General features: G+C 37.0%; 1 protein-coding gene across 4 annotated transcripts in view; it reads right to left on the bottom strand.

Moving 5' to 3' along the window:
• The window catches only part of LOC121317468 (dystrobrevin beta-like), a 90,563-nt gene that overhangs the window by 15,204 nt on the left and 48,266 nt on the right, over positions 1-27,093 (bottom strand). Inside the window, exons 11-17 of one of the 4 annotated variants that reach the window (XM_041253424.1) lie at positions 25,015-25,089; positions 15,840-15,929; positions 13,281-13,371; positions 9,816-9,901; positions 9,422-9,535; positions 8,751-8,847; positions 5,744-5,764 (exon numbers count right to left, since the gene is read on the bottom strand). In XM_041253424.1, the coding sequence (XP_041109358.1) occupies positions 5,744-5,764; positions 8,751-8,847; positions 9,422-9,535; positions 9,816-9,901; positions 13,281-13,371; positions 15,840-15,929; positions 25,015-25,089 (574 nt within the window). The remainder of the gene's footprint in view (positions 1-5,743; positions 5,765-8,750; positions 8,848-9,421; positions 9,536-9,815; positions 9,902-13,280; positions 13,372-15,839; positions 15,930-25,014; positions 25,090-27,093) is intronic. The other 3 variants (XM_041253425.1, XM_041253426.1, XM_041253427.1) reach the window with 3 other exon arrangements.

The raw sequence follows: 27,093 nt of genomic DNA, 5'->3' as shown, positions 1-27,093 counted from the left end.
TAAATAAATATTGGATCATTCTCTAATTCTGTGTCTCAGTGTTTGGGAACTGGAGGCAATAAATTAACCCCGCTAAATAAAGCGCCACACAAAAAAAGAACTGCAGGAAACTGAGGCCCATATTTATATACATTTGTAATTTTTTCCACTTTTCACCATCAGGGAATTATCAAACAAAATATGTAGAATAACAATAGACATGTAAAATGTCCCCTTCTTGTATTGGACAGAGTGATTTTTAGCAATCTTGCAGCTCTATGCAGTTTGTTCAATCATTTACCAGAAGCAAACTAAACCAGCTGCCAGTTTTCTAAATGCTGAGGTACTGCGTCAATAAGGTAAGCGTTTGCTGTATTTATTTTTAAGTGACAACAAATATGTATATTTACACTATTCTTTCAGAAATAGGAATGTACCCATTTAAGCTGGAAATTAAAATATTGCACACTGTAAACAAGTGGATGTCTCTTAAAAGGCAAAAAAATGTGTCTGAAGCAGATCACGTAAAGCAGTATCCAGCAGGAGTATTACACTGTGATGGAGGTATGCTCTTCTGTACCTCCTGCAACGTTATTGTAGATCACTACTGAAAATCGCTTGTTGACAGACATTTAGATTCAAGCATTCACCGAAAGAGAAAAGTAAAAATCCAAAGCAGCACTGCTTTACTTGCAAACAAACAAAAAACACTAACTTCCATGTTTTTAAAGTCCACTTAAAAAATGTGAAGCACAAAACTTGTTAAATTTTGACCTGACAGAGGTGTTTGTTTGCACAAAGATCCTTCTTGAAAAACTAGGCAACTAAAAAGTTACGTACATTCTTCAGCCTGAATGTAGCAAATGGTGGAGTGATTCCTTCATCAGCCCAGCTGAGACTCGAATACTTACCTAAAGATGCTGAGTATCACAAGCAGGAGATTATGGAATTGGTAAAACAGTCTGCTTGCTTGTCAGTGGTCACTGACGAGTAGACTGTGTATCAGTATGTGTTACACATTTTACTTATTTTGCAAGGTCTAGGTGAACATGCATCTGACGTAGAACTGAAAGCTGTCCTTGCTGATACATTTTACCTACAGGCTGTTAATTACAACACCGTTTCATAAGTTATTGTAAGGTGCTTGAATAACTTTAATGCTGATTTTGATAATGTCTTTGCATTTCTGTCTGACAATGCATCGTACATGTCAAAAGCTTACAATCAAGTGCGTACGGGACTACTGCCTAACTTGGTTCATCTTACATGCAATGCCTATATCAGCCCTTTTAGTGATAGCTAAGCATAGCTAAATAGCGGCCGGGAGTTCAGTCTGAAGTGACAGACAGCAAACCAAGTGGGAAAAGGAGAGCGGGTCGGGAGAAGGGAAAAGGGAATGGGCTCGCGCCAGGTTCAGCTGCGGGAGCGGGGCTGAAGCGAAGCAGAAGCATCTCGTCTCCCAGAGAAAGCCACGGCTCCTCTCGCATCAAAAAAGATAATACATTAGGAAAGATAACCACATAATAGGCCTAATATTTATTTAATTATAAAACAAATGCTGAATAAGATGTCCGTGTTATAAAGTGCCAGCGCAGCTTTTCTTCAGTTCAGACACTGTATTAAAAGGGCTAGAAAGAAACGAAAGTTAGACTGAGAAGTTGTTTACAGTTTGAACACCGGTACTGTATTTATACTGTAGAAATATTGCATGAATCACTAGTATAGGGAATTGGGGGACATGTTGTAGGAGCGTGATATCAGAGGCACTTTATAACTGACAGCCTTATAGTGAGGGAGCACTGTGTGTGTGTGTGTGTGTGTGTGTGTGTGTATATATATATATATATATATATATATATATATATATATATATATATATATATATATATATATATATATTATAAACACATTCTAAATATAGAGGTCTGCAGTCTCTAATTCACTGGACGTTTTTTGTACAATTTCATTTAAAACGTTTCTGGTGTGTGCCAGGGCAGATTCGACTCTCATACTGTTATTTTACAAGATTTAAAATGATTTCACTACATTAAAGCCACAGGACTACAGGTGGAGATAATAAGCGTGTTATTTGGGTTAGACATATTAATAAGAAATGGTAAATTGAATCCAGACTCTCTATTTCCTGGCACAAAATAATATTTAACACAGATGTAAATTAACTTCCCCTGCATTTTCTATGTGCTAATCTAACCACTGCTGTTGGTTATGAAATTCTCCGTTTTAAAAACTGACCTGCTGATAAATCACATCAGTGTGTAAAAGGCTTTCATTACATCTATACATAAGTCAAAGGTGCTTGTTCAGATTTTAGTCTAGAAAAAAAACATCTATCAGGAAATTAATGTAATAATCTTACTGAGAGATCTATGGTGCCAAAAGTGCTGCCAACATAACAGGAAAAAGCATTAATAATTTCAAGCGGTAAGCACTTTGAAATGTTTCATCAAACCTTTCTACATGACTGCAGCTCAATTTAGGAAGTTTTACACAGTACTACACTGTATTCCTGCTACTCTGTCTGCAGATTGATAGTTTTTTATTTGGGCATTTTGAGTTTAAACCGGCACCACTTGTTCAGTGCTTGTCCAGCTTGTATTTTTATTGCTATTCATAATATAACTATAATATTTCTTTATTACTGTCAATCTGAAAGTTTTAACAACTTGAATGCTTGTAGAGCAACATGAAATTTTGTTTGGTTTCTAAAGCATTCACAAGTTTCTATCACCCTCTTGTGGTCACATGTTTTTATGACCGATTTTTCTTCTACTAAAAGGTAAAGATGATACCATCCATCTAATTTATCAGGCTTTATTCGCAGCCCAGAAATTCAGTAAATCACCCCTGGAATGCACTCTAATTGTTACTGTCAATGTGACACAATAAATTAATATAATCTGCCTTTGGCTTCGCTGCAGTGATTACTAGTGTGGAAGTGCTCTTTGGAAAAACTTTTTCCAGCATGCCCGGCATGGGGAATACTTTCTGTGATGTGGTTGTGCTGTTGTCCGTATTTTTTTGGTTTATGTGGTGCTCACAACATCAAATAAGAACACCACCAAGAAACATAACATACCGAAAGTGCGTGAAGTATTTGTCGGAAAAAACACTTCTTTTGGTAGAAATGCCAGTGGAAATCATAATAATAAAAAAGACAACTGCAAACAACTGCAAAGTAGCTGTTACTGCTAAATATAACTAGAGTTGCCAGCAACTTTACGGCTTCCAGTACCAGTACCAAACACTGAAGCAAATAGTGCAGAATGCCAGTACCAAACACTGAAGCAAATAGTGCAGAATGCATACATGGGTTACTATATGTTCCATAGTAACCATGGCCCTATCTGTACTCTACTAGGAGTTATTAGCCAGTTTTGTAAGTTGATAATCTCATCCTTCGTGGTCACCATGTTTTTTTTTTTTTTTTTTTTTTTTATTGTAGCAACTTCCCTTGAACAAGGTTTAAAGGCAGCCACATTAGGGTCATGTGTGCCAATTTTTTGATCAATTGGACTAGCAGTTTCAGAGACAAAGTTTTTGTAAGCCAGTTTTTTTTTTTTGATGATGATGCCATCCAATGTGGCAGCCATGTTTTTTATTGCAGCAACTTCCCTTTAACACCCTTTAAAGACAAGCACACTACAATCATGTATGCCATTGGGTTTGTTTCAATCGGACTAGTGGTTTGGGAAAAGAAAATCTTTGTACTTTGTAATTATGACTTCTGTACCGTGTGATTACGACATCATGCAGCATGGTCACCATACCATGGCCGCGATACCAGACAACTTATCAGCTTCTTACAAAACACCAGTAAATCTTGGACTATCACGCAAAAACAAGTATACCATTAACAATAGGCTTCCCAGCCCTATGGGCCTGGAAGCCTAATAACAGTTTGTTGTAAATGTTGTACGCATGACAGTGTGGCGAGATACAGACGCAACACTGAACTCAACCAGAGCAACACAAATGCAACAGTTACTCATGTCAGTACAGACAGTACCGCTTTGTCTTGGCACGGTATTTTCCCTGTGAGTGTATATGGCACAATTATAATAAAGCCAGATGTAATACATGTGCTAAATTGTTATTCAATTGTCATTTCATACTTTTTTTTGTGACAGTTTTCCTATTATGCTTAAAGAACACACTTGCTGCAATTGTAAATCTCAAATACTGTTATTAGCAACAGCAAATTATGTGCTGTTGTGTACATGTGACATTATGATGTTCTTGACTGGTGTGTATGTGTGTGTGTTTTGACAAACCCTGCGTTGCGTATGTGTGACATTGCCGAGACACACTTTTTGGTGCCTGCTAAAGTACATCACTTCCACGATTTGCTTCACTGTCTGGAGCGATTTGTTTCCAAGTGAACTGGAATTTTGTTTCACATTTCAAGAAAATGAAATGGAGCAAAGTGGCAAACGTACAGAGTCCACTTCCAAGCGAACTGAGGCAACCATTTCAAGTGGTCTCGGTTCACTTGGTTTGATGCGCATCCTGGTGCAAATATGTGGTTTCACATATCACTCCTGCACTTCAATCCGCATCAAAGGGTCAAACGAACTGAGTGTGAAAGTTCCCTACCATACCCCTTCTGAAGTCTTTTAGACCTTTCAGTTTTCCTGTGATTGCAACTGAATAGTTGCACACAAGTCTCATACAGCTAATATAGGTCTAGAGGATCACAGGACATGTCCTCATACATTTAAACTCTATGAAGACTGGAGAATTTTCTTGCATTATATATTTTTTTTGGCCAGTAAGTGCTTTTACACAATTTGCATTAATACTGGATTTATGCAAAATATAAAACCAGTATCAAAAAGTGTCATAAAGATTGCATAACTTGATACAGAATATTACAGAAGCCCAATAATCCCAATAAGAGGCATATAAGTGCTTTACTCAATATGTATGGTTTTTAAATTTGAATGGATAAGTACTTATTATAGGTACAGTATATGGAAGTTTAGCAAAAATGTACTGGTTGGTATTGGTTTGTTGTGTAAATATGAAAACAGAAAATAAGGTTGTAAAACTTTTGAAAAAGAAAATATAAAAAGACAAAACTGCAAATGAGCTTAAGCAAAGAATACACAGACAGACATACTTATACCATGCTTAGTAAATACTGAGGTTGAAAGAAAGAAAATAAGCTTAGCATCTAATTAAAGCTAGTAACACTACTACAATTAAAAAGTGAAATTATAAAAAAATATATAAAATCAAGGATTACCTTTAGTATTTCCTCATTCTCAGAAAACAAATGTTGTCTTTTTAAATAACACATAACTAAATATGTTAAGTTACGCACAGTACAAAGAAGCATTTTCAGTGGTAGTCAAACCGTTCAGATGCAAAGCAATATCATGCCACAACACCTGCTGTATAAATTTGCCCTTTAAATGTCAAAATGTACTTGGTTTTAATGCTGATGTTTTCGATGAAAGTCATGCACTGTACTCCTGAATGCAATCACTAAGCAGTACCTTTAATGCTCTGAAGCTTTAAACTGCTATCTTGTTAATTATACCGTATGAGACTTGGTTGTGTTTGTTTTCTTTTTTATTTTATATAACACAGCTATACATGCAAATATTTAGCATTTAGTTTTTGCAACAGCAGCACAATTAAATGAAGGAGACTGAACAGTCAATGTTTTTTTGTAGCTTTTATGTATCTCAGGCATGCAGTATGCTTCATCAGCAGTTACACACTCAAACGATAAACTTACTGCCTGCTTTTGTTCTTCGTCCTACAAACAGTCAGCAGTCAAAAAAAGGCAAAAAAGAGAGACATTACAGATTACTAACCGAACTGCACAAGACAAAGTAAAAAAGAAAAAAAAGACAAAGTAGAAAAAAGACGTGAATTCTTAAACACAAAGACAGCGTAAAGATTAGGTTTGTTTCTTTTGCAATATTATACATTGTTTAAAAATGATACATGCAAATATACAAAAAAATGACACACACACACACACAATTTTTAAAACAACTGTTCAATAGTAGTACAGTATTTCAGAATGCTAATGCCCCACTGTGCCTTTAAACTGTCACTATAAATTGTAAAATGTAGTACAGTATTTGTGCAGGGTTACAAATCTCCAAAACCAACTTGTTTGATCACTGTAAAAAAGGTCTTTAAAATTCTTAACAGCTGGCAAATCTCTCTCTCACTTTCTTTTCTCTTAAGTGTACATGTTATATTTGCAGCTCAGCTTGGGAATTAGAAAGGACACAGGCTTTTATTCCTTCAGAGCTGGAAAGATAAGCTTCCTGTGTGTGAGAAAGAGAGAGAAGTACATGCAGAATAGCACCTTTATGTCAAGGACAAATACTTCTTACAGCCCTTTCTGCTACTTCATGTTGTTGAAGTGGACACCCAGGGATCCTTCAAGAAGCTACTTCTGGGATCAATATGCTACTAACAACCAAATGAGCAAGATAGGCCGAATGGCCTCCTCTTGTTTGTAAACTTTCTTATCTTCTTAAGCTCTTATTATAAAATGGGGAAACAGTTCAGATACAGTGCTACATTACTGACGTGTACGCTATGTGAACCAATCCCTCCCATTGGAGGAATAGTCAAAAATGTTTCTGTCCAGGCTTCAAGTGATAACAAATGAATTGTGACACGATTCCTCACCAAACCAAGACACAAATAGGTCAATTTCTGCCGTGCCCTACCCACTACAGCAATGTTTCATCCCCTTATAAATGAGGCTTCTCATGAGGATTTGGGGTTGACTGTTGACTGGCTCAGTGCACATCCGCCAGTGCATTCTGCTGTTTCTTGTGTACACTGTTTCCAAACAGACCCCTCTGGATACAGGCCAGCCCTGCAGTCTAATTGCTTCCCTTATCACTTGAAGGAGCTTGCACTTTCTGTTTCTGTATTATTAAACCAGACAGATTTGTCCTTGAAGGGCCATTTTGCCCCCCTATTTATAAAGATATCATTTAGGGTCATTTTATTGTGTGGCACCTGAGTAGAATACTGTCAAAATGGTAGCCTAGATAAAAATATTATATTTATTATTATTTATTATTATTATATTATTACTACATACTTTTCTGAAGGAAGGTATATGTGTATGTTTTTATGTCATGGTAACTATTCTGGTTTGTTTAGGATTCGAGTTTATTAAAATATTTCTAGAACTCTGAAACTTTAGTTCACTAAAATCAGTTAAATATAGGAGGCAGTGTGGGTGAGTGGTTTGTAACCACAAAGTAACCACAAAGTCCCACCACTGATTGACTCGATGTGTGTCACTTAACCTCCTTGTGTTCCATCCTGCTGATGAGATGTTAAATCAATGTCCTACATTGTAAGTGACTCCACATATAATGCACAGTTCACAGCCTCTGTAAAGTTTGTGAGATGGTGGGTTATGAACTTTACGCGCTATTTTATATTTCTTATAAAGATTATTATTATTATTATTATTATTATTATTATTATTATTATTATTTATTATTTTATATTATTATTATTATTAATAAATCAATGTTCAGAGTAGTCTAACTAGTTTTATCACATTTACATTGCGGCAAATCTTGCAATGCTGCAAACAGAATGACAATTAGGACCAATGTGTTTAACAAAATACTGAAATACAATAACAAATATGTAATGTAGGAAAGGTTGGTGATCGCTATCTACTGAGCAACCAGCTTAATTGAAGTCTAGGTGTCCCGAGTCTGTTATGCTCTGCAAGCTTCTATAGCTGTGTTATGTCTGCCACAAAGATGCCACGTTTAAGCGGTAGTGAATTGAGCAGTACCAAGGTGGAGGTTCAATCTATGCAGAACACAAAGATAGCACTTGTGAACCGCTCTTAATTATGTAAAAACAGTAACTGTGAACATGTGCAAATCCAGGACATTATCATGAAACTGAATGTTTATGGTTTCCCCTGGTCTAATGAAGACTTTGGGTCTCCCTAAAATGAAAACAACATAGATGTTTTTATTCTCCAGTAAAAAAAATGCTACTATGTGAAAAATCTATGATAAGTTGAGAAAAAAAAGGCTTAAAAAAAGACTCTTAAAGCTCTCCAACAAATGAAAAGCAATTGCCAGTTGACAATGTGTGTGTCAACAAACAACCATGTGTGAGCAGGTCATCTCTGAAAGTTAGCAGCTGGGGGCTGGGTGAGGTGCCGGCTACTTTATTTGACAAGCTCATATTTTATGGGTACAATCATTTATTGTTAAAACGAGTCTAGTAACAGCCTTATTGTCACCCTACTTGTGCCCCAGTAAACACTTGTACTTCGATACCAACAGCCCTTGGCCAAATCGACAAGCATCATGAGCAGCTACATTTTAACACTTGTAACAAGTATAGTATTAACAGGAACAGAGATTCCTTAGTTCTGCCCGGTGAACTACCATTGAAGCCATTCAATATTTTCCTTGTGTGAAGCTTCGCTATACAGCTTTCCCCAATACAAACACCTATGGATTAGACCTTTGTTTTACCAACAATAAAGTACACCAGGCTTCTATTATAAGCAATGTTGTTGGTAGCCCAGGCTATTATTGCTATTTGTCCTGTATTATACTCACTCACACTTTACAAACAGTATGGATAGAGTAACAGAGTCTTTAAAACCCTCTTATTAAAATTGTCCCCAATACATAATGTTTTGGTGAGAGCCATTATGTGATTTTTTTGGATTCCTATAAAAACACACAGCAGTCCAGTATCTGGAATCAGGAATCTCCTCCTACCTTCAGCAGCTTCATTAGTCCTTCGAGCTGCACCATCAGCTCTCGACGGCTCTCCTGCAATGCTGACATTCTCTGCTCCAGTTCATCTTTTCTCTGCCTGTTTGAGCAACACAAAGACAGAAAGAATGTGATGCCTTGCCTGACTGGACAACTCTGGGAAAAATAAGCAAAAAGTATTTTCATCACCTTTTTTTTTTTTTAATTAATGGCAAAAGTGGAGCATAGAAATAAATACAAACTCCTTCCCTTCTGAATAGACAGATGGAATTAAGGACAAATTTACTCTGCATTAATTTATTTTTAGAAATCAATCTGAAACAGGAAGACACGGCAATTTGTTTAAAATGTATTGTTGGCCCGTCCAAGCAATAAATACATTTAAAAAATGAATTTGACTGCTCAACTTTCAAATAAATAAACAGATCATATTGAAGCGCTTAATTTAAAACATACACTGAATGCAAGAACAGGCTAACAATGTTTCTACTAAGCCAACTGAAGAGCTTGCTTTCTGCACTTCCTGTTTCGCCAAGATAAGTAAAGGTGCACCTCTGGAGATTCATTTCCTGTATAGTGACAAGGCCTCCGGACCAGCGTTACTGTTAAAAAAACAAACAAACAGCACTGCTTTCAAAGGTTATAATGGTGATCTGTAAAAACCTTGCTGTTACCTGAGGAGTCGCAGCTCAGCAAGCAGTGTGGGGTTCTGTTGGGCTTTCTCCGGCGTGGGCTGGGAGGCCTGCTCATGCTCCAGTCTCAGGCGCTGGATTTCTTGCAGGATCTCTCTTAACATACCAAAGATAACATTATCATCAGTAGAGTCACACACAGCCACGTGAGAAGAAGTGAGAAGTGCTCAAAAACCAAAAGGGCAAGATACTCAAAGCTTTTTACTCCTCAATTGCAAGCACAATTTTATCAGAAGATACATAAATTAAAGTTATCAAAGCAGAAGTAAACCAGTTCAATATTTAATTTAGGGGCTTGTAATAATAATAAAAAAAGCATATTCAACATTGTATTAAACATTGAAGCAGAATAGCTCTTTATTCAATGGTGTCTTACCTGTTTTTGTTTTCCAGTTCTGCAATAAGCTGTCTCTGTTGCTTGTTGACATCAAAGTTAAACCCCAAGTCCGTTGGAGGGTGTTGCTATAAGATTAAGATGCAGATAGTAAGTAAAACTTGTCAGTGCCTTTGACTAGAGGTCTCTTCATTTAACTGTGTCTCCTAATGTGCGAAAGACGAGAGGTCTTGTCATAAAAACATGGTACATTATGGTACGCTGTGTTTAGGGTTCTCTTATAGTGTAAGAGGTATCATCTCAAGAGGTTTGAGCAAGAGGAACACGAAACCCGGTTTCATATATCGGAAGCATTTAAACTAGAAAGGAAGGGGGGAGAAATCAACAAAAAAAACAGAAGGGAGACCGCATCAAAACAAGAACAACAACTCAGGTAAGACAACCATTAAATGTATTTATCTAAATGCTAGAAGTATCAGAAACAAAATTCTAGAACTTGAAGCTACTGCACTAACAGGTAACTATGATGTGATAGGTGTTACAGAAACATGGTTATCTGAGAGTGATGGGGACGAATATAATATTTGTGGGTATACACTGTATAGGAAAGACAGGCAGGACAGAAGAGGAGGAGGGGTAGCGCTATACATAAGAAACAGTCTTGAAGCCCAGGTGTTAAACCTGGACAAAGAAAATAAAACCGAATCAATATGGGTCAGAATAACGGACAAAAATTCAAAAGGCATAATAATAGGAGCATGCTATAGACCGCCAGATTCAGACGGTGAGCACAATAATCTGTTATACAATGACATTAGAAATGTGTGTAGCAAAGGAGAAGCCATACTAATGGGGGATTTCAACTTCCCCCAAATAAAATGGGAAAACCCGGTGGGTAGCGCGAAGGATGAAATAGAAATAGTGGAAATGACAAATGACTGCTTCCTAACACAATTTGTGAAGGCACCCACTAGAGGGGAGGCATGCCTTGATTTAGTCTTTTCAAACAACGAAGATAGAATAACTAAAACAGAGGTCAGAGAACCACTGGCAAACTCAGACCACAACATGGTCTCATTTGAAGTGTTTTTTAAATCCCCAAAAGAAATGACTAAAGCTAAGGTTTAAAATTTTATAAAAGCAAACTATGAAGGTATGAAACAGAGACTAACAGAAGTAGATTGGAGTAAAATAGAGAATGTCATGTCATATGCAGACAGGCTAAAAGAATTGAATCTGTTCAGTCTTGAACAAAGAAGACTACGTGGCGACCTAATTCAAGCATTCAAAATTCTAAAAGGTATTGACAGTGTCGATCCAAGGGACTTTTTCAGCCTGAAAAAAGAAACAAGGACCAGGGGTCACAAATGGAGTTTAGAAAAAGGGGCATTCAGAACAGAAAATAGGAGACACTTTTTTTACACAGAGAATTGTGAGGGTCTGGAATCAACTCCCCAGTAATGTTGTTGAAGCTGACACCCTGGGATCCTTCAAGAAGCTGCTTGATGAGATTTTGGGATCAATAAGCTACTAACAACCAAACGAGCAAGATGGGCCGAATGGCCTCCTCTTGTTTGTAAACTTTCTTATGTTCTTATGTTCTTATCTGAACTCAGGATAAGATGTATTGGAATTTTGGTAAATACTTCACTGTGATTGGTTGATTTCTGATATATGATTTATAAAATTAGGGTTTGACGATTTCAATTTCAACTGATAACCAAAAAAACAGCACCAAAGATATATTTAGAATTTTTTTTTTTTTTTTTAAATGATAACCTGGGTTTTGGCTATACAGTCGACATCGCTTATTTGAGACGCCTCGGGAGAAGTAAAAATATCCAGAATAAGCGGCTGTCCCAATTAACTGAGAGGCATTTAAAAGGACCTTCGTCACAATTATATTAATTATTTTCAACATGCACAAACAGGAAAAGTATTCACTGTTTTAATGAGTCATTTGAAATAGGAGTCAGTTGTGTGCTGTTTCTGTGACTATTTTGTCTTCCACCATCCTCAGAAGGGGCAGCACAGCTTGCAGCCCATTTTCCAGCATGAACTGTCTAAGGTGGTTCACCGTTTGCAACTTCTGGGCAAAGGTGAGAGCTGGCGGTACACTGCCATCGTCAGAATCAGAATCCCCCCACCGTTGTTTCAACTCTGACATGTTTGCTGTCATTTGCAGCCTCCAAAAGATCAGCATAGGTAAGTTTGCCAGCAATTACAAGGTCACAATTTATTTGCCAAAGCAGCCTGAGAGGCCACAGGAGATTCCAGTTCTATCTTCTGAGTCAGAAGCAAAGTGTTTCCGCATCTCAGCCATGATGACAGGCGAAGTGAGGCAAAAACCATTGTTTTACGCAATTCACAGAATAATCATGTACTAACTGTACTGCTCTGAAAAGCGATCTCCGGTCATCATTTGAAAATACTGTATCCCAATTAAACAAAGTGACGTCCCAATTAAAAAACATAAATAGCATTGGGAAGAACCGTCTCCCAGGGTTGTATCCCATTTAAACAGGAATCCCGATTATCAGGATCCCGATTACCTGACTGTATATTTTAAATAACGTCAATCAAGCACTACTCTCTTTCTACATAAAGAAAACGTCTTTCAGAAGCCTGACAGTGTGCAAACACATTTCTGCTGACCAGTCATCACTTTTTCTGGATCTACTTAATCAAAAGCACATTTTAGAGTCCTTGTGACTGGGGAGTGCTGAAAAAAAAAAAAAAAGAGCTCTATAGTAGGCGTAAAAACGAAATCTGTTACTTCTCACAATTCTCAGATTCAAAATTCACCCCGAGTTCTACAAACTGAAAATGTATGTCTTTGATTGGTGTTTATTTATTTATAAATTTAGCCGACTCCAATTTTTTACCCCGGTTTTCTCCCCAATTTAGCAAGCCCAATTATTATCTGTACCCTTGGCTCAACACTCGCAACCCCCCCCCCCCCAGCCGACTCGGGGAACGGAGGCTGGAGCACGTGTCCTTTGAAGCGTGTTCCTGCCAATCTGTCATTTTTCACACTGGGGCTCCACAGCGAGGCCACCATACCTATAGTGCCGGCGGACAACACAGATCTGGAGGCTCCATTGCAGAACCACAGGCGCCGTATCAGCCACAGGGGTCGCTGATGCACGGTGCGCCGTGGATTCCCCTGCTGACCTAAGCCCTACCTACCCGGGCGGTGCTCAGCCAATTGTGCACCACCCCTTAGGAACTCCCGGTCACTGTCAGCTGTGACATAGCCTGGACTCGAACCTGTGATCCCCAGGCTATAGGGCACAACCACATGGAGCGCCTTTGCTGGACGTGCCACTGGGGAGCCCTGATTGGTGTTTATTTTTAATAACCAAAATTAACTGATTTAGCCAAATAATAATCAAAATACACAACCTACGCGTAAACCAGAATACAGATTCATGTAATTGTAATATGTATTTTTACAACTGCAACAATAAAGCAAACAAAAAACAGACAGCATGTGCATGTACTCACAGTAGAATTTCCAGCTTCTGCTGCCAGTCTAGCTGCATACCTGGCGATGAGTCTGTGTTCTTCATCTAATCTGCTTGGGCTTTCCAAAACACTGAAATAAAAATGTAAAACTTTGAAAAGGTATCTAAAACATTTCCTTGAACTGGTAATGGACCACATGCTCTCATTTTACACCCTACTGCAACTCCTGTTTGGTGCAGCATTATGCATCATAGGTAACAAAGTTATTTTTTATCCAAGTCTCACAGACTTGCTTCCTTGAGGGATCCAATTACAGTGCTCACACTTTATAATGCACCCCGTTATAGTGCTGAATCGCTTATAGCACGGTAGAGTCGTTGCTCCCATTTGCTCCTTAATGCCATTACAGTAGCCCCTTTAAACTCGTTATAAAGCGGAACACAAATAGCACGGTCTTGTAACTATGGCTCCCCACTATAGTGTTATAAAGGGTGAACACTGATTTGTCTGGTTCCAGGTTGAATAAAAGCTATGCAGGTTGTATACAAAGAAATATATAAAAATATTTCTTATACCCAGTTATTCCCTTGCATTTGAATTTATTAGAATGCTTAATCTTTTAGCATTCAAAGATTTTACGAGGCCCGAAGGACACATTCCAAGCCTGCCATCAGCCTTGCTCTCAAATCACTTCTGAAATCACATCCATTACGAGTTTAAAAGATGAACAGCTGGGAAGTTGGGAAGGAAAGCCTTGTTACACCAACACTGCCTGACCACTTTATTAGTACCTAAAATCGAGTTGGGACACAATTTACCCTGATCACAACCTCAACATGTGGCACAGACTCCACAGGGTGCGGAAACGTTTCCTGAGGGATGTTAATCCATTTAGTCATTTATATTTCAGACCTGACAAGCCTCTCTAACCATCCTTTCCTTTTGTCTGTCACATCTACCTGTTTGCTGCCATAGCTCTTTGGCAACCACTTTCCTTTCATTGTGCCATTGCTCATACACTCTGATGACCGATTGTTCACCCACTGTAATGTCTCTTTCCTATACTGTTAGATATTTGCCTTTCTCAATTTCTGGTAAACGGTTTGCAATTGTGCTGCTCCCACAGCTTTATAGTGCTGCAGGGACCACATGTCAAATTGACATATTCTCAAATTCCGTTCCTAATAAAGTGACCAGGTAGTGTGTTTAAAACATCTAAAACTAGTAGTCACCGTACGATACTGTAACAACCAAAACACACCTAAGATATGGCTAAATAATTAGTGCCAGGTGGATTAAACAACAGCTACATTACGGATGCAAAATTATACTTGGGATGCTATTAATGTCACAGTAAATTAATCGTTCTTTTAAATCACAGTTGATTTATTGTAGAACTGTCTGTTAGAACAGCACAAGCTGACAAAACAAAAATCATCTGCCTTATCCAGGAAGTATATCTTTAAGTCTCAGCTTGTTCTTCACAAGCAACCGATGTTTGTCATGCAAAGCTTCAAGTACAAAGCTCCAGAAAAGCATCCGATTTTTTTTTTTATATATACAGTTAGCGCCGCTTTATCTGGATGCCTCGGGAGATGTAAAAATACCTTGAATAAGCAGCTATCCCAATTAAAACGAGAGGCATCTGAGAGAACCTTACCTCGCACGTATATTCATAAATTACAACATGCACAAGAGAAGTATTGTTTACTGTTTTTTTTTAATTTCTAAATAAAAAAACAATGAAATCACATCACATTATGAATAAATGTCAATGTATTTTTTACTCCAAAACAAAATGTTATTTATTTATTTTTTATTTCTAATTGAAATGAAAAATCATGAACTCGCATCTTATCACGGCACAATATTACGATGTTGACACAGCAGCCTGAGAAACCACGGGGACTCCTTCAAGAGTTCAACCTGGTTTACACAAGCCACACAGCAATCATGTAATCACTGCGCTACGCAAACCTGTCGTGCTCTGAAAAGCAATCTTTGTTCATCATTTGAAAATACTGCACGTCCCAATTAAACGACATAAATCGTACTGGGAAGCACCGTCTCACAGAGTTCGGTCCAATTTAAGCAGAGTCCCGATTAAGTGGCACCGATTGTAATTTATATCGATATAATATGCCGATATGCACATTTGAACAAGTCATTTACGGTATCTGCTTGGCATACTTCTCACTTGTACTGTGGCTGACAGATTAGACTAGGTACCGTACTGGGGTTAATTTCACAAAGCAGTTATAGGGATCAGTCTGCTAAAATCCAATTCACTTCCATTAAAATAAAATAAATAAAAAAAGAAAAAAGAAGAAAACACATGTATCCTTTAATCATATAAACTTGCTGAGTAGATGTTCCATCTTAAAATATTGTCTTTTGAAACTGGTACAATTAAGATAGCTATTAGCTAGCAGCCTGCTAAGTGCTAGTAGCTCTTTGTGAAACTGGCCCCTGTTATCCTCTTGCTCATCAGAGACCAGCTCAACTGTACATATTTAAACTTGTAGTATATGAAACATCTGCAAATCTGTATTGGCTTTTTTATTATTATATGACTCTTTCAAGATATCCAACACTGACCGTGTGCCATTCTGTAGCCGGCTCACACATACTGCTATCAACGCATGTTCATCAGCCAATCGACTGGCCATATCCAGGCTGTGCTGCAACCTAGTGATGATGAAGGAAATAAAAAAATAAAAAAATCGAACACAGGAACAAAAAATACATGGTGTTAATGAGTGGAATAGGATAATGGGCAAACAAACAAACAAACAAACAAGAGAACCTGGTATACTCAATGTGAATCATAATGGTAAAAAGAACAACCTCTGTATAAACAATGATAATGTATGTCCTGTTTTTATATTTTTACCTCTGAACGAATGATTATGATGCAGCTTGAAACCTATAAATGAACAGAAAGCAATTTCCCTGTACACGGCACTTTGTACTACAATACTCAATGTTAAAACTAGGTTTTCTGGAGTTGGGTAGAGATGCTATTGCTGAATAAAATGCCCTGTTTTTTTGTGTTTTTTTTTAACTGTTTAGTGTTAGTATATAGCATTGGTTTAAAGGACCACCTTTACAAGATTTATACATACCAAATTCTGCCAAGGGGAAAAATCACGGCTCACGTCTGTATCATCTGACGTGGAGTTCAGATGATACAGACACCGCAGTCTGATTGATTACACTTTCCTGTTGTTACGCTACAATCCATATTTTTTTTAGACACTGCAAGAGCTTGTAACTCAAGAACCATTTTTTAATGTGGCATTTTTATTGCTATAGTGCTACTTTGGATGTTATTTCATGTTGTGTTTTCAAACTGGACACTACACATTGATTACATGCAGAGACTATGTAAAGCCCTTTATTTTAGCTGGCTGAAAAGCTCACCTGTTTATACATATATTGAAATGTAGTGATTTATTTTGGCGTTTTTTCACCTACAAATGAGGTTTTTTGTGATGTGGTTTTGCAATTTGACAGGGAAAGAGTTTAAAGTTAAATGTTTACTTTGTGAAAAGATTTGAAATGGGAAAAGAGTGGACATATTGCAGCAGCTTTGAATTGTATTTCACTAGTCAAGAAATATGTTAACTGCATTTCCTGATTCTTTATTGTGACTGTGTGCTGTGCTCTACATTTTGAATTTTAAGCATGCCTAATTGCAGATGTAATCTATCTACCTTATGTTAAAAACACTTCCACTGCAATAATGTCTGTAATTTTGACCCTCTGTGTGTGTGTGTTTGTATATAGATTTTTCCTGTAATTATTTGTTTTAGAGAAAATGTCTAGAAATTATAAATGTCCATTGGGGTATGTAAACTTTTGACTGCAACTGTACAGTACCAAGAAAAAGTTTGTGAACCCCTTAGGATTTTCACATATTTCAAACCTAAAATGTTATTAAATCTTAATCCAAGTCCTAATAATACATAAAGATAACCTGATTAAACAAATGACACAAAAACACTTTTTCAACATTCATTTATCCACAAATGATTCAACATTCAATATCCATGTGTGAAAAAGTACGTGAACCTTTAGATTCAGTAACTGGTGGCACCCCCTTGAGCAACAATGACATCAACTAAGCGTTTCCTGTAACTGTTGGTCAGTCTCTCACATCGGTTTTGAGGAATTTTGGCCCATTCCTCCTTAGAGAACTGCTTCAACTTGGTGACATTTGAGGGCATCCTTGCATGGACAGCTCGCTTCAGGTCCGGACTTTGACTAGGCCATTCTAAAAAGTGGAATTTCTTCTTCTGCAGCCATTCTTTTGTAAATCTGCTTGTATGTTTAAGATCATTGCCTTGCTGCATGACCCACTTCTGGTTCAGCTTCAGCTCATGGACAGATGGCCTGACATTCTCCTCTAGAATTTTCTGATACAATGCAGAATTCATGGTTGTGTCAATGATGGCAAGCCGTCCAGGTCCTGAGGCAGCAAAGCAGCCCCAAACCATCACACTCTCACCACCATGCTTGGATGAGGTTCTTCTGTTTGAATGCAGTGATTGGTTTTCGACAAACATAACATTTCTCATTGAGGCCAAAAAGTTCTACCTTTCACTCGTCTGTCCAGAGAACATTGTTCCAGTGGATCATCTACGTGCTTTTTGGTGAACTTCAGATGGGCAGCAATGTTCTTTTTAGAGAGCAGTGGTTTCCTCCTGGCTATCCTTCCATGAACACCATTCTTGTTCAGTCTTTTTCTGATAGTTGAGTCCTGAACACTCACATTAGCCAAGGCAAGAGTGGCCTGCAGATCTTTGGATGTTACTCTGGGGTTATTTGCGACTTCCTTGATGATTGTCCGGTTTGTTCTTGGAGAGATTTTGGTAGGACGACCGCTCCTGGGTAGAGTGACTGTGGTCTTGAACTTTCTCCATTTGTAGATTGTCTGACAGTGGATTGGTGGAGCCCCAAATCCTTAGAAATGGTTTTGTAACCCATTCTAGACTAATGAGCATCAATAACTGTTTTTCTGAGGTCCGCAGAGATTTCAATCATGGCATGACGTGTTTCCACACACCTGTATGGTGAAGACCAAACTCACAGTTTCTGATCTTTATATTGGGTGGGGCCTCCCAAATTCACCCCAAAAGATCTACCTAATTATTTAAACATCCCATTCCAATTATCCCCTTAATTGAGCTGATAAAACCAGGGGTTCACTTACTTTTTCACATACCGTGAATCTTAATTACTCATTGTCTGTCTAATTCATACATCATTTTGATTCAAAAGACATGGAATTGGTTCATATAAACTCTATTGGATACTTAAGAAAAGACTGGTTTTGATTCAAGGAGGCTATCATGGTAAAACTATGGAATTTCCATAATTATCATTTGGTTCACAAACTTTTTCTCGGCACTGTATATGTAAGGTATAAACCACAACGGGCCGTGCAGATCAGTGGCAAAAACTCCTAATTAAATCCATTTTGATTCTATGTTGTAACACAATAAAATGTGGAAAAGTCCAAGGGGGGGTGAATACTTTTGAGAGCCACTGTATACACACACACAATACAATTCTGGACTTAAAACACTGTAATATTGTTACAATAAACAACTGCAAACAAGTAGTTGTAATTCGAGGTGAAAGATTAATCTGAATAATATAGATAATATTTCATGAAAGCGGAAAAAAGGCAATCATTATATCTTGCTAAGCAGTTTCTAAATGTTCTGCTGTTTTCTGGGAGTAAAGGTTTATTTTTAGCACACTTGTGTTACTTCTTATATTTTAGTGTTACATTTTCATTAACGCTGCAGCGGATGAAGAATGAAAATCTTCAGCTGAAGAAGGCTCTCTACAGTCAGCTTGTTTACCTGGTGTACAGCCATACATGAGTGACACAGAGTCATCTGTACAGTACTGCTATAACAACTACAGAAAAAGATGCAATAGGTGCAAGTACAATATTGCTGTGTGCTTTTGTGCTAGGCCATATTATGATTCTCAAGATATATTTCTATTGCTTTGATACTTGGTTATGAGATTAACACATGCTTCTGGTGCAATGAGTATCATGTAAAGCAGGGAATCTTTCTATGTTAAAAACAGCATTGAAAACCTAACTTTATAACTGACTATATATCATTTTAGACTGTCTTTGTAATTGTTTTATAGGAATTATCTTTGCCTTTTAAATTATTATATTGTAAAATGTTGTGCTATATAAATAATTATAAACAAATAAATAAATTAATTAAATAAATGTATTTCACAATAAGAATAAAACTAAAACAACACACATCCACTTGAGCCAAAATACCCACACTGTTCCAAGATGTTAATCCTAACCTTACTATCATTTTTGGATTGATAAATATAAAAAGTAAACAACAAGTTTGAGTTGTAACGATTTATTATTGGCGTAGAAAATTAATCTCTACAAACATAACATATTTTATAATGCACTGAAATGCAGGGATCTAATGTCTAATGGCAGTGACATTTACAAGTGACCAACCCATTCAATTATGCAAATAAGTCTAAGCGGATACTGTAGTAATTCTACTGATTAATATTTAAGTAACCAGACTTGACAGGAAGTACATCACTGTAGATCTGTGTCTGAGGGAGAAATGTGGTTTATTTTCACTGGAGCACTCTGAGTCACAACTGAAATATGAGTTACTGAAATTAGAACACCGCTCCAACCAAAACCTGAGTATAATCTTCAGAAGATAAGGAACAGCAGCTAACTTTACTTAACTAGGAAGATAAACATAAATATGAATTATTTAACAGCTTATGCGTGTAGGCATGACATTAGGGTATTATACAAGAGGTGCCAATTACACAAGAGATAATGTATACAGTTCTCATACATCAGCAGTTCTCAGCAGCTACTCTATGCCCTTGTCATCATCAATGCAGTAACACTCACTACCATCAAACATTCCTTAGGCTTAAACTAATGCTAAGCAAAATTATTTTGAGGCAGATTTCAGATGTCACAAAGCTACTATATATTTTATACAGCAAATTCATACAAACATATTTGTAATGATAATTTTTTTTTTTACGGGGGTCAAACAAACAAGAATGTTGTAGCTGTCACTTAACTTTTGAAGCATTCGGGACTGAACACACCTGCCACTGCCTTCACTAATTCCCAAAGGAAGCCTGCCTAAATCAATGCCTTTTATTGTAAAGTGATGCTGATACTCATTAATGTGGTATAGGGTGTATCACTGGATTTGGGGCAAGTTTTAAAACCGCGTTTGAATGCAAGTTGAAACCTCACAGAAGTCAGTAATGACATTTAGAGAAGACCAGGATATTATTAAAATCAATGAAAACAAATCATAACTCATCCTCTATAAAGTATCACAGCTATTTAGTATCAACTAATAATTGTTTAACTTACAATTAGAAGAAAGTCATGATGACCTACCTTTGTGACTGCCTTGTTTTTTTTCTTTTCCTGCTCCACTTTCTAATTCTAAAACTCTTATTTTGATTTCTATTGAATGACCTCTTCTACTTTAATGCACGGTTTATACTCATATCCTGTGCTGGCGAATAGCGTAACAAATGCAAAATAAAATATTATTAATATACTACTACCTATTAATAACACTGCTCTTATCATATTCAAATTATTTTGGATTTTATTAAAAGTAGTGCTTCGTTAACCCAGAAAAACCTTTAAGAATCTCAAAATATTATTGTGAACAAAAACGTATTTGTTTATTTATTCATGTGACAGCTTTGACTAAGCTTTGTACAGCTTTTGAATACTGAACATTTTTCTAAATGCAATTTGAAAACATGTATGGTACTGTAATGCTACATATATATATATTGTAATAAATAATTATACATTGTCATAAGCTTGACTTTTTTTTTTTTTTTTTTCTTGTCTGTTTGAGATTGTTCCAAGGTTCAGTATGTGGATGTGCTGACACTGGCTACTGACAAGAAGTGTACTTTTTGATTGTGATTGTATTTGTAGTACTTTATGAAAATAGCAATATTGGTCTTCAAAGTTTAAGGTAATGGTATGCACCCAAAACTTTTGGATTTTCACACAAATAGCACCACAAACTTCTGCAAAAAAGCAGTTGTCTTTTCTGTCATCCTGTTTCTAATCCTCTAGGATGAAAAAGGCAATGGTGGAGTATCCATGAGTTTTTTTTTTTTAGCTCAAGACATTTGCTTGAGAAAAATGTCTTGTGTAAAATTATTTTTTGGGTTTCCATTCGCTCAGTTTATTTTACTCGAGTAACTGGGCGTTTCACCCGACATCATGCAAATGAATTGGAAAGGTGGGGGTTGATATGTAAATGAGCTATGCATAAAGTACTTGTGCTGTTTTTGAAGATTACTATGAAACTTTGTGAAAATGTGGTTTCCATGCACAGAGAACTGGTACACGAGTGAATCTAAGCTGCTGTAATAAAGCAAAATACCTCATGCCTGGTTGGTTAATAATGTGTTTTACTGCTCTTACCCAAATTGTTTGTCAAATGTCATTAATGTGGTGTCATGTCGTTAGTAGTAAATACTGTTTCAACTAATTTATCTTATGACTCATTATTTAAAAATGAAATTGACCAACAGGTATTGCAGAGCACCATGGCTGAAAATCGGTGGAGATGTTATATATGATTCCCTTTCATTCAGGCAATACAGCATAAATGGGATCAGGTGATGCTGCGTAGACTATCCTGGCTTAGAAATCCTACCTGTCCACATGGCTGCTGAGGAAGCATTCAACACCACGCTTGGGCAAATACGGGTAGTGGGCACTTGAAAGGGAGGTGGCGGATACTGATGAAATGGACTGAAGTGCAGCATTTAGTTTATTCCCATAATTGCCACTGCCTGCTATATCCTGCACAAACTCTTGTCAACAACAAATTGAGGTGTTCATGAATCAGTGGCTGCCTGTGAGACAGATAGGGAAGGTTAGCCAGTGTTGCCAAGTCTCACAAGAAAAAAAAGTGGCATTTCAAAACAAGCCCAAATCAAGCGCAACCCATGTTAGATTATGGGTGTTTAACCAATTTGAACCCGCGACTCTCAAAAACAAGCCCCATCTCCCTTATTAGATCGCTTACCTGGCAACTGTGAAGGTTAACTCAGCTGCCAGTTTCAATTGGACAACAGCGATTTGAGGAGGCTTGTGCTGAGATTCTCTCCTTTCTTAAGTTGTGCTGAATTTACTGTTGTGTTAAATATTAATGATGCAAACAAATAAAACACAATCAATACATTCATTTGCAATTTTATTTGGTCAGTTCTGATAGGGCATCAACAACTTGTTGGATGTTGTTGCGCTGTTTTGGGCAATTGAGCTGGCTCATGACATCCAGTTCACCAACTATATTTATTAACATGGACGGCAGACACACGTTGTCTTTGGACATAGCTAGGGTCAAAAAAAGGGAATTAATTCAGTTAGACATTTAAGCAGCTCACTTGCTCTTCATGTTTAACTTGAGCCTAGTTTTTACAGCAAGGGTATTCTCAAACAGCTGCTTTAATACACTAACAAGGGCAAAACGCAGTTCATGTTAAGTGGTTTTATCAGAACTGTAAACCCACAAGAGATATACAACATGACAGTCCAGACACAGCAAAAAACATTAATAAAAAAAGCTGCCTGCATTATCACTAAGGTGAACTACACCACTGCTAACCATAAAATCACCTATCAGCCACTACTTACTGCCGACTTGGAATCCACAGTAACAACTGACCTGACCAATTGCAATATTTATAGTTAAAGATAAACATGCTCATTAACATTTACACGTGAAATGCGGGTTTCTGTGCGAAACGGCATGGATTTTCCCTTGCGTTTCGTCACTTACCCGAGTAAATGAGATTTACCCTATCCCTCTCTTTGGCTGTTTTTTTTTGGCCACAAACCTGATTTACACAAGTAATTCTCCCAAACGTGCATGCACATCACCATTTCATGTGTAAATTGCCTGCATGGAAACCCCATTATTGACACAATAACGCAACAAGCACAATTCCCACGCAAACTCTAAAGCACATTTCAAGTCGTGGTTCTGTAAGTCAGGGTATCTCAGTTAAGGGTAACTGTATGTTATTGTATAGTACTTAATTTCATTTCACAATAGGGTATTTTAATGAATTAAAATCTTCTCATTTATCACTGCTTTTCTATTGCTATTACAATATAGTAGCCGCTAAAACCTTGACCTGTTTCACCCTACTTGGTGAAAATCCATCTTGCGTTACCTCATATAAGCTCTTCTGATCGATACAACCTTGCTTACTCCCTGCACTCATTGTGTCACCCACTTATCAATTAGGTAAACTGAAGATGACCTCAATTCCCACTGTCAGACCAATCACCTGTTTTTACGTGCCTAAACCTAATAAACAGATGATATCAAGCTGCTGAACTTAGAGGCCCAGCCAGGGAATTATCTGCTTGATCTAATTGGGTGCCTGACCAGCAAGGGTCACTGAAGGTTAATGAGGTGAAATGCAGGGACCCCCAGTCAAAATATATAATGTTCGACTAAGATTCAAGCTAGCATGTACATACAGTACCTGCTTGTGTGACTCACCCGGCACTCGCATTGTAGTGGGTAACTGGATAAGCCACTGGATATTAGGGCTGAAACAACTGCTGGACTGTAATGTGTTTCCAATTTCAGATGCTACAGTTTTGTGCTTTGATAATAAAAATAAAAAATAAACTGCTTTTGGCTTTATGTTATAATTCAACCCACTAAAATGTAGATTTATTTATTTAATTCATTTTATATGAATATACAATCAATGACACACACGGCTATTAGTTTTTATAATATATTTTAAATGAATGATTTGTGCTGCCTGTACACACACCTTTAAAAGAAGCAGCTTTAAATTGTAAATCAAATGCCTAAACAAGTTTAACTAGCTAACATGACATTCAAATTTAGTCGCATGTTAATGTACTACCAGTGGGATTTAGCAAGGCTTACCAACTGAGCTCTAGTAGAATGACATTGGCTTTCAGAAAACATAACCAAAAGTGCAACTGTCTTTTTTATTTTACTGACTTAGTGACCAGTATGTTCTAGTCAAAACTAGTGACAGGGATAAAACAGGAAGTCCAATACTGTGTATTACACAAGATTTATATTTTGCACAAATGACAGCGATACAAGCCAGTAGATACTAACGCCATGTTTAATTACCGTACATAAATTATCATGTTATGCAATGTTTCACTTGATTTATTTTTATTTTTTTTCAATATTTTTGTTCCCTGGAAGGAAAAGCAATTATTATTTCACCTTGACTCATGTGAATGTGTGACACCTCTTCTTTACAACCACTGTTTTTTTTATTTTTTAAATGCTATTAGAAATATATCTGACATTAAAAAACTCAGACTTCACAGGCCACATTAACTCTAATCAATAGTACTCAAGGTAAACATTCCCAGCAGCGGAAAGTTGAGCCAAATACTTTGTCACTGCTGATACTGCTGAAAAAAAATGCCATTACAATCTAAAGCCCTCGTTTCTGCTTGACACAACCATACTGCTTGTTATGGAATTCCTAAATCCAGATTTATAATGCTAACAGCAATATTTAACCCATATCATTAACTGGTATCAGTCTTTAGGAGCATTATCACCCTAAAACCATAGTTAATTTTAACTGGTCTTGAATACCCAGTAATTCCAGCTGGTCGCAAAAAAATAAACTAAATAAATAAATGCATGTAGGCCTGTGTGCTCACCTTTTTGTTGGGGTAGGTGCCCCCGAAGACATTAAAATGGTGTCATTCATATTATTAGGCAAGGGTCTTGAAGGGCTAGAAGAGAAAACCATAAAGAAACATTGTTTTACATGGAGAAACATGCTGAGGTTTACAACTAGACATAGTGTCTGGTTACTCCGAATTCCAGTTCAATGACTGCAGATATCTTATTGTAACATCCTTTCTTTAACGCAGCCGGTCAGTTGGATATGCACTTGAGTAAGCTGAACTGACGCAGAAATAATTTCTGGTACCACAGACAATACAACAAAGAAAATAATTGCACCAGGCTTTTATTAAGGCAGGTTTTAAGGATATTTTAAACCAAGAAAAAACAACAACAAAACAGGCAGCTTAAAAGCCAATGTTGCTTTCCCATTCAGACTGAATTAATCTATTATTTAACAACAAGCCTATTAAGCACCAGCAAATTCAATTCACTTAAATTACACAGCTAAAATAAACACAGCTATTTAATGCACATGTCACAGGGCAGAGGCCCTGCTCAAACAAACTGTGTTTTTGGTGGCTGTATAGGCACAGCCACAGGTGAATTTAATTGTTTAATTGTTTTATTAGTTAGTTAGAAAAGTGTGGAATGTGGGCTGGTGGCAATTGAATGATTTAAGTCAATTTCCCCTGACAACACCCTATAAAAAGACAAGCAAATGTTTGGGAGAGAGAAGCAGGTTGTGCTTTCTGCCCTGCACCGGGATAGCTGTAGCTTGGGTGCCATTTTGTTTATTTGTGATAGAGTTTGCTTAATGTAAGAGCTTTATTTAAACCTTTCATTTGTTATTTGTGAAAAAGTACGCTGAGGCTATTTAAACTGAAGCTCTGTGTCTGAGTTTGCTATTTCTGCCACTGACCAGCCTTGATCGCCCGCCAATATGCCACAGCATAAAAACAAAAATCAAGTAGGAAACAGAGTTCAAGGAATTGAATGTATAGATGCAGCCAGCTCGCCAGATAATCTGTGTACTGGGTGTTTTATGTATTGTTTTACTGGACTCTAAATCCTCTGAACCATCTTAGTCTCTCTCAACCTAACCTAGCTATTTACCTCTCTGCCAACTTAATCTTTGGAAGATAAATCCATACCATAAATAGAATAAACTGTGTTTGGAGAGAGTCAGGAAGCTTTACGTTGGTATAGCAAGGCGATCGATAAGGAATACAGTATTACAGTAGTTTCTTTATAAATAAATGCTGTTAAGCATTAAAGTATGTACAAGTGAAAGTACTCACGCTAAACTGGAGAGTAAATTACTCAAGGACCCAAAACCATATCTGAAGCAATGGATATTACCGTAATATTCATAAAAATGTATAAAGTTACTGAATTGACAAAATAAAACAAGCAAAAACTAATTATTCTCCAAATTAATAGAGAATATTTCAGTAAAAACACATACAAATGTACTGCAACACTGCTTTTTTATCACATTCATGGAACTTAAAACAGAATTGCAAATTGTGTTGAAATACATAAAAATGCCTAAACACACACAACAACCCCAGTGGAATATGCCCGTGACCATAAGGATTTAGTTGTGGAAGACAGCAAAGGAAAGAAGGAACAGTTGAAGTGTGCAACTACTGTCGAGTTATTATACATATTGTGACAGAAAAAAAACGGCCAAGAATTTTGGAAAGTAACTGACAAACAACAATTTCATATAACATATAAAAAGCAAAAGCCCCAGGAAAAAAACAAAACCACTAAAAGAACCACCTGGCACAATAAGCATACATACAGTACTTTCAAAATGTAATTCACTCCACACATTTAAAAAAAAAAAAAAAATCAATTCTTAACAAATTTCTCAGTAAGGCAGTTCAAAACTAACTATGGTCAGTATTGAAATCAACAAACTTATTTATTTCTCCCTATAAGCATTTATTTTACAATTACTGTACCAAGGCAGCCACTACACCCGATAGAAAAAGAGCTAAGATGCTGTGCTTTTTCACAAAGTATACATTAATTCATGAACATAAACATGATGGAGTAAAATGCTCTGCAAAACAATACCCTGCTGGCAACATTAAAACAAA

This window comes from Polyodon spathula, chromosome 6 (assembly GCF_017654505.1).
Source record: "Polyodon spathula isolate WHYD16114869_AA chromosome 6, ASM1765450v1, whole genome shotgun sequence".
Lineage (NCBI taxonomy): Eukaryota > Metazoa > Chordata > Actinopteri > Acipenseriformes > Polyodontidae > Polyodon > Polyodon spathula.
This window is presented reverse-complemented; position numbering and strand designations above follow the sequence as displayed.